The 15,212-nt window shown below is 35.3% G+C and overlaps 1 protein-coding gene across 1 annotated transcript in view; it reads right to left on the reverse strand.

The window, feature by feature from the left end:
- Positions 1–15,212, reverse strand: part of DPP10 (dipeptidyl peptidase like 10) — a 630,338-nt gene that overhangs the window by 113,672 nt on the left and 501,454 nt on the right. The window contains exon 8 of the mRNA XM_057745327.1: positions 3,989–4,109. Within this exon, the coding sequence (XP_057601310.1) occupies positions 3,989–4,109 (121 nt within the window). The remainder of the gene's footprint in view (positions 1–3,988; positions 4,110–15,212) is intronic.

The following is a 15,212-nucleotide window of genomic DNA, read 5'->3' on the forward strand; positions in this document are numbered from 1 at the left end:
ATAATTGAAAGTGACAGTCATTTTTTTTCTTCTGTTTAATCGATTCAATACTTCATGGAAATTTTCAAAGTTGTAAACTTGGCAACTGTGAACGTTACTTTTTTAAACAAAATATTGATCTGATAAATTGTTTAGTTAAGTTACCATGTTAAATATGCCAGTTTACATGAATAAGATCTGAGGTGCTTTGTGTAAACTATGTTTAAAATGTTTCATTTTGATCATGAGGTTTTATTTTTCTTCTGAACTTCACCAACTGTTTGTTTGTTTGTTTGTTTTTGGCTGCACTGCATGCCTTGTGGGATCTTAGTTCCCCGACCAGGGATTGAACCCAGGCCCTTGGCAGTGAGAGCTCAGAGTCTGCCAGGGAATTCTCCATGAACTTCACCAACTCTTTAAAACACATTATATTTTATTTGCCTTTACTTTCCTTGGGAATTGAATAATACTAGAAATAGAAACAATTACACTTTTAAGAGATTTTAAAGACTCCACGTTAGTGATTGTGGTTGGGAGAAATAGCCACACTCACAGATTGGCCTGGCCCTAATGCACTTAAAATTTGCTATAAAAACATTTTATTATCTTTTATGTGACTTTTCTAATCCTTTCCTATGATAATTATAGGAGGTAAATTTCAATTTAAAAAAAAATAACTGGAAATGTTACATGTTACTTCTCAGGTTTCCCACGTACACTAATCCATACAGTAATTGATTTCTGCAAAGTAATAAAAAGGAAATCACACTAGTGTATCACATATGTACTGTTGGAGATCATATGCATTCTTAATAGACAGTATGGTCTTTTCATGAGTATACTGAAGGAAAAGAGAAGGTCTGGATTCTGGGAGCTGCTGACATGTTGGACAAGCAACGATAGTAAGTGATTAAGGCCCATGTGGGACTTTTGAAGCACAGGTTGGGGATGCCAAGGAAAATGTAGAGGGAAAATCAATGAAATATGAATTGCCTAAATCCCTCTACCAAACCCTAACACTGATTCCTTTGGCAGGGTTCCTTCTCTTGGAAATAAAGCAAGAATTGAGGTAAGTCCATGGACAGTAGGGTTCAGAGTCTCGCTGATGAAGCAGACCAGGGAAATCTAACACCTTAGGTCCACATCTAACACCATGTCATCCCTTAGGGAAGAGTGGACAGCCCTGCACTGCAGCAGGTAGAGTAGCCCAGGACAAAGCATTGGCTTTGAAGACACACATTCAAGTGCCAGCTCTGCTCTCATGAACACTGAGGTCATGTCCAAGTCATCTATCCTCCCTGAATCCTGGTTTCTTCAGTAAGTGATTAGATATACTAGTGCTGTAAGAATTAACTCACACAGCATATGTGGAATTTCCTAGTACACCTAGAACACATGAGCCCAAGGACTGAGTTTAATTTGACTGGCAAAACCCATAATTTTTCCATTTCCCTCTTTTTGGAAAGTGTCAGACTTACAAGGGTCATCACAAAAGTTTTTGTTCCCATTTGTCCTGCATATCCCTCAACACATTGTTCAGTTTCAGCCTAAATATATAGGGTTTTATTCCCTAACTAAGAAGATAACCTTATTTCCCAAATAATGATCTTTATTTTTATTTTTTAAGCTCTTTATTGGAATATAATTGCTTTACACTATTGTACCAGATTTTGAGGTACATCAAAATGAATCAGCTGTATTTATACATATATCCCCATGTCTCTGCCCTCCTGCAACCCCCTCCCATCATCCCTGTCCTGGCCCTCTAAAGCATCACCCATCATTGAGTTGATTTCCCTTTGTTATACAGCAACTTCCCACTAGCTATCTATTTTACAGTTGGTAGTGTATATATGTTTGTTACTCTCTTACTTCGTCCCAGCTTCCCCTTTGCCCCCTGCCCCCCCAACCCCATGTCCTCCAGTCCATTGTCTGCATCTGGATCCTTATTCTTGCCCTGTCACTGGGTTCATCAGTACTATTTTTTTTTTTTTTTTTTTTTTTAGATTCCATATATATGAGTTAGGATACAGTATTTGTTTTTCTCTTTCTGGCTTACTTCACTCTGTATGACAGTCTCTAGATCTAACCCTTCTATGCTTTTGCAAACTTTTAACTCTTGCTTGGAGTTTCCTTCCCGGTTTCTTCTTATGTGTTAAACTTCTTAAGCTTTGAGGCTCAGCTCAGAGGGTTTCTTCTTTAAAAAAATATTTTCAAATCCCTGAAATGGGCTAAGCCTGATTCCTTTGTTTTGTTTTTCATAGAATCCTGTGTTTCCTTTGGTTTGATTACTTACCACAGTGCATTGACCTGATTTCTTCATCTTTCAGGGTCTCCTACAGCACCAAAAATATTCTGAAGATAAAGGGTACATCTTTCCTAGCTCCTCTAAGTAAGAGGTGGTTAATTCCTACCCCGTAGCATCTCAGAACTACCCAGGTTTCAGGTTTGTTTCTCATCTGTTTCTTCAATACACTGGGCCATCTCAGGCCTCTCCAATAATTTATCTTTTTTAATTAATTTTTATTGGAGTATAATTGCTTTACAGTGTTGTGTTAGTTTCTGCTGTACAGCAAAGTGAATCAGCTATATGTATACATATATCCCCTCTTTTTTGGATTTCTCTCCCATTTAGGTGACCTGAGTAGAGTTTAGGAGCACTGAGTAGAGTTCCCTGTGCTGTACAGTAGATTCTCATTAGTTATCTATTTTATACATAGTATCAATAGTGTATATATGTCCATCCCAATCTCCCAAACCATCCTAATTCATTATCTTTTTGAAATAAGAAAGCCGGAGTCAGTTCTGACACTCTCAACCAAAGAACATTACGAATCTATTTGTGTGTTTCATTTTGTAAAATTTCATAATATAATTATTGCTGATATTTCACAGTAGCTTCCCCTACTCCTCAGAATAAACTGTCTTTTATTATTTGATGCTGGCTTATACACAAAAATATATTACAGATATAAATATACATGCACACATATACATGTAAATCTTGAGAGCTACAATATCTCCTCCTTAATAAAATAGCTCCACCAAGCAACACTTTTCTTTTAATGTAAAGTCCTGTGAGTAGAACTTATTTTTGTTTCTTGATGTATCTCAGCACTTAGACAAGTACTTGGAACATAGTAGGTCTTCAATAATATCTGTTGAATGACAGCATGAATGAATGAATGAATGAACCAAGTGATTTACTTTTCTCACACAATTAAAAATAGCAGCTCTGGGGTAGCATGATTGCATTCGCCAGTATCGTTCAAGAATAAAATTTATTCTCTGGAATATTCTTACTTTATAATTTCTGATCAAATAGACTTAGTTTAAATTTTGACATATGTTGTCAAGATCAGTTGTAGAGTCTGAAACCTAGGTATTAAACTCACACCTTGAGTTTTTCCTAGGCAATCTGTACCTATAACTAGCTGAGAATTGGTACATAATAAAACTGGATAGAGGTTTTCATCACCTGATTCCTTCCTATATTCTCAGCTATTATGAAAACTCGATTCAATAGTTATTGCAAATAATTCTTTACGTAGGTTTTATTTTGCTCACTATGCAATGCCTTTTAAAATGTGATAGAATATTCTTAATAGGAACTACTAAAATTAAGTGGCTTTCATGCACTTTTTGAGTAGTAAAGGATTTTGCTTCTTCTTTCCCAGAGAGTCAGAAAAATTCAGCATCTAATTCCAAAAGTGACATAAGATGATTATTCACTTTCATTAGTTAAGCATCACCAAAATTAAGATCTATTTAGCCTGAACAAAATGTGTATATGTGTGTGTAACGTGGAATCATAAAAGTAGATGTAAATCATAACCAGTCAAAACATGAGCAGACGCAAAGACATGAAAGCATGAAGGCAATTTTGAGAGGAAATAAGGAGAAGAAATAGTGCTATAAGTATTGTTCCAGTATGAACAGATTTTTCTTATAGATTTTGTACAAAAATATGTCATTTGTATTCTTTTGAAACTAAATCTATTCAACTCACCTTCATATAACCAATCAGCAATTCCGTTAAAAATAATTCCTTCTTTTCCAGAAGATGTCAGTCGCAATGAACTACTCTTTATATCAGGTTGATAGTAGATATTATTTTCAAAAATATAAATCTGGATCAGGAAACATGTAAAACAAACAAACCAAAAAAATCAAGAATATTAGTAAGCCTTTTCTTTTAACTTTCCTATTACAGAATAATAGCTGAAGAGCTAAGTGTTTTATCATTTGCCTGCTTTTAATTTGTTTTTACTTAATGCATATTTTTTCATCGCTTTCAATTATTAGCGGCTATTTCTTTCTCTATCATATCAATATCAAGTTATCATTTAGAAATTACATGGTACTAGCTATTGAAGCTTTTAAATCCATATTTTCAACAACAATGTTTCATCTGTTTAATAATCTTTTTTCTCATACCACAAAATTGGTTTGGGTTTGAGATAACATTTTGCATACTTAAGAGACGGATAACTGTACTAGATGCCATTTTAGTAACAGCAAACTGCTTTAAAAACTTCAATTTGGGGTCTTTTACAAAAAAATGCATTGGTGATCAATAAAATAATCTTTAGAGAATCTCTCTGATTCTACCCAGCTCAACTCACAGATCCACTGATGAAAGGAAATGGGAAAATTCCTTCAAATTGATAAGTTGAACACACCTCCCTGTGCCCCAGTCTTGCTTGGTAATTCCTTCCTAAATAGCATAGCAGTAATAATAATCTTGTGCTTGAGGATTCAAGAAAGAGTTTTAATATGAATACATTACAGAGTCTTCCAAAATAATATCAACCTCATCATCAACAACAACAACCCCAACACAGGAACAACTGTAGAAATTAAACAATGTCTGTCCACACAAAAGGACCTTTCATTACTAGAGATAATTCAGGATAAAATTATTTATAATTCACTTTAAAATAGTTCTAATGCCAAGCATTTCAAACTATTGGTCTATGTGATCATATAACTGTCACAGAACCATGTTTCATTCACATGTTGGGGGGAGTAGAATATTGTCCATTAAAAGCCAAATTGCTACTTAGATTGACATTCTACTAAGAAGGTGAAAGATGGCCTAGTGCCCATGTGTTCCTGCCTGCTTTAGGACCATTACCGAATGGCAGATAGAGCAAATACAGAAACACCTGAAATAATTGTCTGATTAATTATGAGGCCCTAAATGTTAAACCTTGATGTGCACAATGATGAAGGCAATCTTAATATCCAGAACATTTTATTGATATTTTACTTTGATTCTGGTGATTCAGCAAGCATTTAACAGTGAGTATATCTAGTTAATCATTCTACCACTACCCGTTGTTCATATCACAGGCGAGGATGCCAATAGAAGAATAAGAATGGCGGCAGGGGGTGGCAGGGGGAGAAAGATATAACAGGTGTTTAAACGTGGGTTTTATAAGCAGGCAACCTAAATATAAAATCCAAATGACTTTGGTAATTTGCTTAACCTTTCTAAATCTCAATCCTATCTTTGATAAGATGTGAATGTCTCACAACTACCTTAGAGATCTGATGTGAAGAATGAATGAGAGGATGAATGTAGACCATATAACACATGTGACTACTACTAGAAGCAGGGCTGATTTCATGCAAGATAATTTGGTTCAAAATCTGACACTTTTTGCAAGCACTACAGATTCGAGCCCAAAATAAAACTTCTGTGGCTTCAGCTGATGTGTAAATTATCCCAAACTATTGACTATTGGAGTAATTATATTATGTCAACTATGTATAAGAAATAGTTAGTAGAACAGTAATAGCAGCAGTGGTAATAATATTAGGAGATAGGAGGTATTAACAAATGATAATCACTGTTTTCACTTCATTTAGAAAGTTTTCAAGTAATAAGAATACAGGACATAAGCTTATTATTGAAAGTATGTGGGTCACACTCGGGCAAAAGTTTGAGAACTATAACTCAGGTATGTTAAAACTGGATGGAAGTGGGTTTTTTCAAGACTTTCACAACCCCTCATAACTGAGAAATAACACTGACTTTCTTATAGCCATCTGAAGCTTAAACTTTACATGTTTCGTATACTACCTCCTTTTGCTTTTCACAGACAGTATATGAAACGGGCACACAAAATCGTCTTTACTTTGAAGGAATCTTCTTTTTGTACCAGAATCTTCAATCAGGATTTGTAAGTAAATAGAATTCAGATTATCCACACCCAGGCTACATAAGCACGTGACTATTATCGAAAGTAAGGGTGAAACAATCCAATGTAATATTGTTCCAAATCCTCAGCTTTTTAAAGGGAACAAACTCTAAGTCAAAACAATTAATAAAACCTCCACGATTTCAGCAGATGTATAAATTATCCAAAACCACTTGACCAGTAATTACACTTATATTTGAAGAACAGATTGGATGATATTCAAAATCCATATGAAACTGACATCTGCTTCAATGTAAAAGAACAAGGAATATGGAATTAGAATTTTAATACCATTTACTGAAAGCTGCAACCAAGGAATGCCCTACGATCTTTTTTATATGGACAAAAAAATTAGTGGCTGCCTTTATGAAAATGTACATTTACAATATTCTAAACCCTTTTAAATTACCAAAGTTTTTACTTGAGTTACATTAGTTTCAAATAACAATCACAAACTCTCACCACTGCCTTAGCAATATAGGAGCTGCAAATTCTCCCAGGTACTTTCTGGGCACACTGATGAAATTAAACTGGATCTAACTGGCAGTCACCAAGGGCTGCAACTAGATTTAAATCACATTGAAAACATGACAAACACTAATGCCATTTATCTTCACATTATTGATTAAGCTGTCATAATATTTTTGATGCCATCAATCAATTCCTTCAGTGAGCCACCTAAACAGTATGACAAATAGAAATGGATAGCTATTTGACCATTTAATTTTTCAATGAATAGAGCAAGCCGACTAACCAGTTTCTCAAAATCCATGGTCTTAATACACTTACAAAATAATTCAAAATTGATAAAGTCACCACAAAGACAACAGGAAGGCAGTTGAAATACTATGTGCTGAATCATGACAAACTGAGAAATGTGTAATAAATGACCCAAGAAATTATTCTCATCAATGTGTTAATTGATATCACTCATTACCAAGTGATTAAACAGAATATGCGTCATTGCTGGGCAGAAGCTTTTAAGAGCCGATTTTCAATTTTCTGCCTTCTCTTCCCCCTGCCACAACCCCAGTAATGGTTCAGATGATGGAAGCCCCAGCAGCCAGGATTGCTAGGTGAAGAGGTATGGAACACACTCCTTCCGCACCCCCAGCCAACTTGTAATGGACATATGGCGAGAAATGATCATTCAAGGTTAAAAGTCATTAAGATTTTGGTTTTGAGAGCAATTACAATGTAAATTACCCTACTGTGAGTGATTTAACCAGAGACAATGCCTAATACAAACTTATAAGAACAGACTCTTACAAACTTTCAGCTAATTTAATGGAAAAAGAACCTCAGAATAAAACAGGAATATAATTGAATGCTAGATCTACTTTAGCTGAATATTGCTGAAAAGCTATTCCACCTTCACTGATTTGAGTGATTTTTACAATAATTTCAAGTTAGAAAATTGTGAATCACTCAAAGATCCCCATATGTTGTAATGGCATCAGAGAATCTATAAAGTTACAGCCAAGTTGGGATAGTATTTGTGTTGCCTTCTACTGTGGCTTGCTTTCTGGGAAAAAAAAAGTTGGAATTAATAAACTATTCCAGATAATACATATGACGGGCAGGGATGTGGTGACAGGAGTCCTTTCCTATGTTGATTGTGAAAATATTGAAATAGGCATATTGAAAAGCAATATGACAATTGAAAACAAAACATATTCCATCTCATCAGCAATCCCAAACCTGGGACCTCATCTACTAAGGAAAACAAAAACAAAAACCACCAGTACGTAGAGAATGATGAAGAGTGATGTTTATTTCTACACTGTTGGTGATGGCCAAAAAGAAGAGTCAAAGTGAAAGCCTGAATGGATTATGAGTAATCCATTCGTGATAATACCCAGGCTTTGAGGAGATCAATTAGTGCTACATGAGTGGACTTGGAGGCACTTCACTGAGACATTGTCAAGTGACAAAAGGCACAAAGAAAAAATGATTCCAATATGAACCCATTTTTGTGCACCAGACAATGACAATACTAAAGCAAACTTACACCAGCGGGGATTTCAACAGCAGATATACACTGGATGTGGTTTGTTGGTACTCAGCCCCACACTTGTCCTCTTCAAAGTCTTCTATTACTGTGTGTTATCAGAAACCTGAAATCTGCAATTCTAAGATTCCCTTGCAAACTAGTCTTCTGAGCTTCTTTGTTAGATGGGTTCTAGTTACTTTCTGCAAATATGAGAAAATTACCTGCTAGTTAGGAATTGGAAGACATTTGCCTCTGGCAGTGGCTTTTGCATGCCAGCTTCAACAATAGTAACTTAGTGTCAGTTTATTTTATATATATATAAATGTGCTTTCATACCCTTCAATTCATATGTCATTCTAATTTTTGACCTCCCCTAATGAAATATGAACATTCAAATAACCACATCCTTGGCTTCTTTTGGCTCCTGGACCATCAACCATACTCCAATTTCATCATACTTCTTGGTACAATAGTGGCTACAAAGTTTGTGTGGCATCTTTGCCTTTTGCGTTACCAGGAACAGATCTTAATTTTTAATCATTCCAGATTATCAATTTTTTAAATAATTTATATTACACTAAATATATGTTAAAAAGTGAATTTCATGTAATATTATTTTGAAAAAAAAAACCCAGAAAAGATTTTGCAGTGATTTGGAGTCATTATTAGAGACAGATGTTATCAATTTTCAATAAATAAGAAAGTTTTGTCATATGGACAGTACTAAAGCATATAATTATGTATAGAATACTTTTCACCAGTGAGCCACCTTGAACTCTATCACATAATAAGATGATACAAGATATTTAATTTTTTAAATAAATAAAAATGTTTGAAATATTTAAGCCCTATTCCATTAATGGATATGGTTCCATTGGGTTTGAGGTAAAATTGTCCCTTTTAAGCAATACGCTACATTTCAGCCTAGGAAACATTTGGAGGAATTATTGTTTAAAGACTTTAAGTATAAACTTGTAAATAAAAGACCCTTATTTTGATTTATGTAACTCAGCTTCTTTTGGTAACAAGAAAAAATATAAACAGCCAAAAAAAATCAGAGTATTTTGGATTTAGAATTAGAATGGCTAAAGTGAAAATGAGAGCCAATAATAATGTTGCCAAGAATGGAAAGCAACTGGAACTTTCATCTCTTCTGGTGGGAGAGTGAACTGGTACAATCACATTGTAAATCACTGTAACAGTTTTTACCAACACAGAACATATGTATAACAGTAAAACAGGCAACTTCATCCAAGGAACTATACATGGATATATATCCATAACAAAAATGTATATGGATATATATCCAATATATGGACATATATCAGAAACCAATATATCAAGGAACATATACATGAATGTTCATAGCAGTGCTATTTATAATAGTCAATAATGGCACTGCGAATTATGGTAATAATTACCCTTGGAGGGGAATGGTGCTAGTGAAACTGAGCAGGACCCTCTGAGGCCCTCCTGAGTATAAAAGCCCCCCTGTGTCCCCAGTTTCTTGTTTGTAGAAAAAAGGCTTTATTCTCATAGGACTTCCCTGTGTTAACAAAGAATAGACTCAAGCAGTTACCAATTAGAGAAGTGAGAAAATGAAGAAACAAAGGAAAAGCAGTTAAGAGACAATAGTTCAGAGATACAACAGAGTCCTAGTTCTTTCTTAAGGAATGCACATAACAATCTGACACAAACCTTTGAGTTTTTCTGCAAAAACTAAGATCCCCACCCAGGTGAAAGATGGTAACTGAAGTCCGTGAGATCCGTCTAGGGGAACTGATTCATGATCTCCGGAAGAAAAGAATTTCTGCTCGGGATCAATAACAAGTTATTGCTCAGGTTTAAGCAAAAAGTAACAGTTTATTAGAGAGCAGTTAAAGAGAGAGTACAATAGCTTCTGGCGCAGACACCAGAAGGGGTTGGAGAGACCCTAGAAAGGGGCCTTACATGTGTATCTCATATCCCCTAAAAGAATAGTTCTTTGTAAGTTTTACAAACATTTTAGATAGATGCCAAACAAAGAGACCTCTAAGACTTAGAGAAGGCCTCCCTGCACCTGCTAACTATCACTCTGGGTTATTATTAGCCCACCAGAGTCAGAATGTCTCCTTGTAAGTTTTAGAAACATTTAGATAAACACCAAGGAGAGAGCAGGAGCTTTAAGACTTCGCGAATGCTTGCCTGCACCTGCCAGCAATCATTCTGGTTTAGTTTGTGTGTTTATGTGATTTAAGAGGAAGGGTTATAAATGAAATGTACACAACAGGCCCATAAATTCTCCTAATAGGGTATCTCTTCTTGCTTAAGCTTATCTTGTTTCCATCATATTCCTCTCATAACTATATGCTGACCACAAACACATAGAATCCAGACTGGCTGGAACCAGAGGGTTGATGATTAAGTTTCCTGAAAGCTCACCCTGTTACCTCACCACTAACCAATCAGAAGAAAGTCCATGAGCTGCAACTCTCACCCCAAATGTTGCCTTTAAAAGCCCTTGCCTGAAAGCCATTGGGGAGCGTGGATCTTTTGAGCATGAGCAACCCATTCTCCTTCCTTGGCACTCTGGAAATAAATGCTATATTTTCCTTCACCACAACCCAGTGTCAGTAGATTGGCTTTGCTGTGTGGTGGGTGAGCAGACCCAAGTTTGCTTTGGTAACACTAGTAAAGAGCAAAACACAGGTCTTCTGGCATATAAATGAGGCTCTGTTTCTGGGAACTGTGAAAATGGGATTATTCACAAGAATCAGTTCTGCATATTTGCTACATTATGTTAAACTTAAAGAAAAAGGAAAAAAATGCAGAATTTTTATGTGATCATAATTCATTGAAAATGCTACCATGAATATTACCAATATTTTACTGAAAGTCACAGTGTATCATTCAACTTTATAAAAATTCTGTTTCTTTAATTTGCCAGCATGTAATAAATTCTGAGTGCCCATTTATGTAATGCAAAGTAAAGCTATGAGTACAAGTTAAATAGTTTGATTACCTCTGACATTTTGGCTTTGAATAAATCTGTCTGTAGGTTATAGAGTTCTACTTTCATTTCTCTGCAGAACCATCTCTGGGATAGAATAACTTGCTCAAATCATTCATGTCACCTTTGCACCAGTGCCTGACATTCAAGAGATAGAATCACTATCAGAGAACTCTCATCCCTTGACATTTCCAATTATTCATATCAGGAAGCCCTTTCAAAGAGTTCTTATTTCTTAAAACCTTTATAGAACATTACACATTCTCAAAGAAGTGAAATATATTCCTTTGTCTTAAATTCATAATTATGTAAGTCACTCCCAGTTCCAAAGCCCTTTTATCTATTTTTTTTAGGAGAAAAATGGATACCAGATAAAAGAAGCAAACAGATAATTGAAAACCAACTCCAATCAATGAAATATAACAACAGACTATCCCTTGGCTATGTCAGTCCCTAAAGCTCATTTAGGGTAAGAGAAGACTTTATGATAAATCGATCATTTTGATAATTAAAAAATCAATTAAAAATACTCATGAGCCCCAAGTAATAAAGTGAGACCCATTGAAGACAATCAACAACATTATTATATTATTTAAAAAAAACCTTAATGTGCTGATTTATATGAGTCAGAATACTAGAGGATGGTATTGTCTAGTCATTATGTATCCATTTCTTCCTCTACTCCACTTTCTTCTTTTTCATTGTTCCTTCACCTTTCCATCTCCTACCTTAGTACCCTTTATTCTAATCCTTCATCATAAACCAAATATGTATCTGGAACCGTTTACATGCTAGATGCTGTGCTAAGTTTTGGGGATATAAAGACAAGATCTTACGATCTAACATTGCCTTCCAATACAAGCACACACAAATTAATGTAGACGTGGTCAGTAAAGAAAAATAAAACCAATGTATGAGGACATTAATTTACCAGGACATGCTACTGCCTAATATGTGTTATGGCCGTAGAACTTGAAATGGAAAACAAAAATAAAAGCAAAAGTGCAGAAAATGAGATTTCTATCAGAGAGACATAGGATCTAATCTTGGCAGTGTTCTTAGTGAGACTGCTGTAGCTGCCAGTTGCAGTATCTAATCATATTTTCCTGTGGTATCGTAATCAAATTTTCCTAAACAAATCCTATGTTCAGCAATGCCTGGCCCCTCATGACTCCTGTTCATTTTCCAGTCCTGGAATTCTAACTTTCTCATTGGTTCTGAGAGCTTTCAGAAATCTATTTAATGAATTCATTTCCCGTTGAAATGAACGTGAGCCCATGTCTCTCACTTACTTCCAGGAATCCTAATTACCAGGTGGCACAGGACAGCTTAACCTTCAAACCCTCATGGGTAAGAAAGCCCTTTGCTGTCAATTATGTTGGGAGCAGCTGAATTAACCCCTCTTTCTTTCCAACGCTCATCCATCCCAGGATTGGCAAAAAGCATGATGCATATCCACTTTTTTCTCTGACGTTAAAACAATTTGATTTTACATTTGTGTTGTAACTCTTTGTATTTCAAATGGAGACTCCAAAATTTTAGAGATTCCATGACTGAGGGTTGAGGGAGAGTGGAAGTAATTCTCATATGTTTATCAATGTGTCTGTGCCTAATGCTTTCCAGTTTATGGGCATGTTGATAAGAAAACAAATTGAAAAATGCAGAAGGTGGAACCAGACTTGGCTATCTCCCATGCACATTTTACCCATAGCTCTAGACTCTTTATTCCACTTCATGCAATTTCAAGGCATCCCTGGCTACAAATGAAAAATATAGGCTGTTTTATTCAATACAGGAATAGCCAAACATTTTTTACTATATACTCCCGAAATACTGGATATCAATAAAATAACCATAAAAATCCAACTTAGTAATGAAATGTCTCTGTCCAGAATTAATTTGTTTATTCTAGTTAACGTTCTTATAAACTTAAATTTAATTGAGCTAATGATCAACTGAAGATGAGTCATTTAAATTCAAGCATAATTTGGAATGCAGAACAAAAAGCACCTGAAATACTTCCTTGTTTCTTTCTTCTTTTTCCCCATGTGAGGTTCTACAGAAATGATTATTCCCTGTGGGTCAGTTATCTGTGTGCCACAATGGGGTATAACTAAACATTGTCTTTGATGCAGGTGTAACTGTAACACAATATACCCTAATAACGTTTTATTTTGTGGATGAAAGAATGTAAGAGGATGTTTAAAAGAGTCATTTCTGATTCTGAGTAATTCATGTTTGGTGTTTGCAGGTTATTCTCTGCTTCCCTCCCTTGAGTTCTCTTCACTTGCAACCATCCAATAAAATGACAAAGCAGACCCTTTCTGTCAGTGCTTTGATTGAGACATTGTGCAATTAAAGTTTTCTATTACTCAGCATTCCATAAAGAATAAAGGCTAAATTCTTTACACTAAAATTCTACACAAACTGTAGGATTTATGCACTAATTCACCTATAAGGCAATCTCTGCCCTAGTAAATCTCATCCATTTGCCATCACATAGTACAGTTTTTGTCTGTATTTGTTTTATTTCTTCTTTCTTGGAGAGACACTGACACACAAAACAGAAAAATCTACCTTGATCAGAACAAAGACTTCCTTTGTTCTAGAATAACACTTTTTAAAAATGCTAATGTCAGATGATGTACATTTTGCATTACTTAAAGACACAGATAATTATGTATATTTACTACTTGATGAGATATTTTTAAGTTTCTTAATGAGGAAAGTTTAAAGATGAAAGAAGATGGCAAGCTATGTGTTTGGGGGTATACATGGATGCGTGATGATTACACGGGTCAGTCATTCATTTGCAGTTTTACTACACTCCTATTACGCACCATGTCTAAGACACAATGTTGACTGAGTCTTAGTCCCTGTTGTTGATGAACTCACAGTTTAAAATGAGAAAGATAAGGAAAACTAGAAGTAATTAACAAAATACATGGTATTTCTATGATATACTGATGGACAAAGTATTATTAGAATGTGAATGAAAGACACAAGACACTTTGAATCTGATTGAGGAATAGGAGGGTCAGAAAAGGCTTCAGATGAGGCACAGCATTTTGGCTAAACTTTCAAGTTCAGGTGGATTTTGTTAGGCAGAGAAAGGTTAAAACAAAATTCAACTAGAGGAAATGACATGAGAATAGGTAGGTTTAAATGATCAGATGTTGAAAACACTATATAGAAAAAAAGCAGAAAGAAAAGGGGGATAAATGACAAAGCAAAGAGGGTGTGTTAGAGGGTGAATGAGGCCAGATTATAGCCATGAAAGAACTGAGGAGAGCTGGAGAGAAGTGAGGGGAACATAAGGAGACAAGAATGAGGTCTTTCTTAACAATTATCCACTTACTAGTTTGAAAGATCATTCTGAAAAACAGTTCCATCCAAAAACTGACTAGAATAATATTGGTCCGTTTGCGGAGATACAGAGATGGATAAAGTATCTCAAAAAAACTTTAATCATGATCATAGGATCTTTCACTTCATTTTGAGTCAACTGAAATAATTACCCTCTATTCTTGGAGAAGCAGGAAGTGAAAAGAGATATCAGTGATCTCAATGATACTATTGTATTAACAACTAAGGCATAGGATATCTCAAACAGAACCTCCAAACACCTTTCCTACACGGGTCACCTGATTCTACAGAAATTAATACAGTAGACAAATAATATGCCCTCTCTCAAAATTGACTCCTTTTCACATTAGCCTTTGGTGGGAAGTGGTGTGTTTCCAAGTTTGATGCATATAATACTTTAACATTAGAATAGAAAAAACAGAGACAAATAGAGAAAATCAGATGTCCAAAAGATGCTTTAATAGGAAAGTCCAAATTCAGCCTCCACTGATAGCTTGGTATCATAACTCCTGAAGAGATATAATATGATTGAGAAGCAAATGAAGAGTGTGATTCTGGGTGGGGGGGGGGAGGGTGGTGTGTAGGGAGAACATCACCAGTTCATATACATTCCTGGGTTTATAAATGGAGGATGGAATAAGACAAGGTGAAAAGAAATGATGGCTCTTCTTAAACTTGC

Source organism: Hippopotamus amphibius, chromosome 8 (genome assembly GCF_030028045.1).
Source record: "Hippopotamus amphibius kiboko isolate mHipAmp2 chromosome 8, mHipAmp2.hap2, whole genome shotgun sequence".
Taxonomy (NCBI): Eukaryota; Metazoa; Chordata; class Mammalia; order Artiodactyla; family Hippopotamidae; genus Hippopotamus; species Hippopotamus amphibius.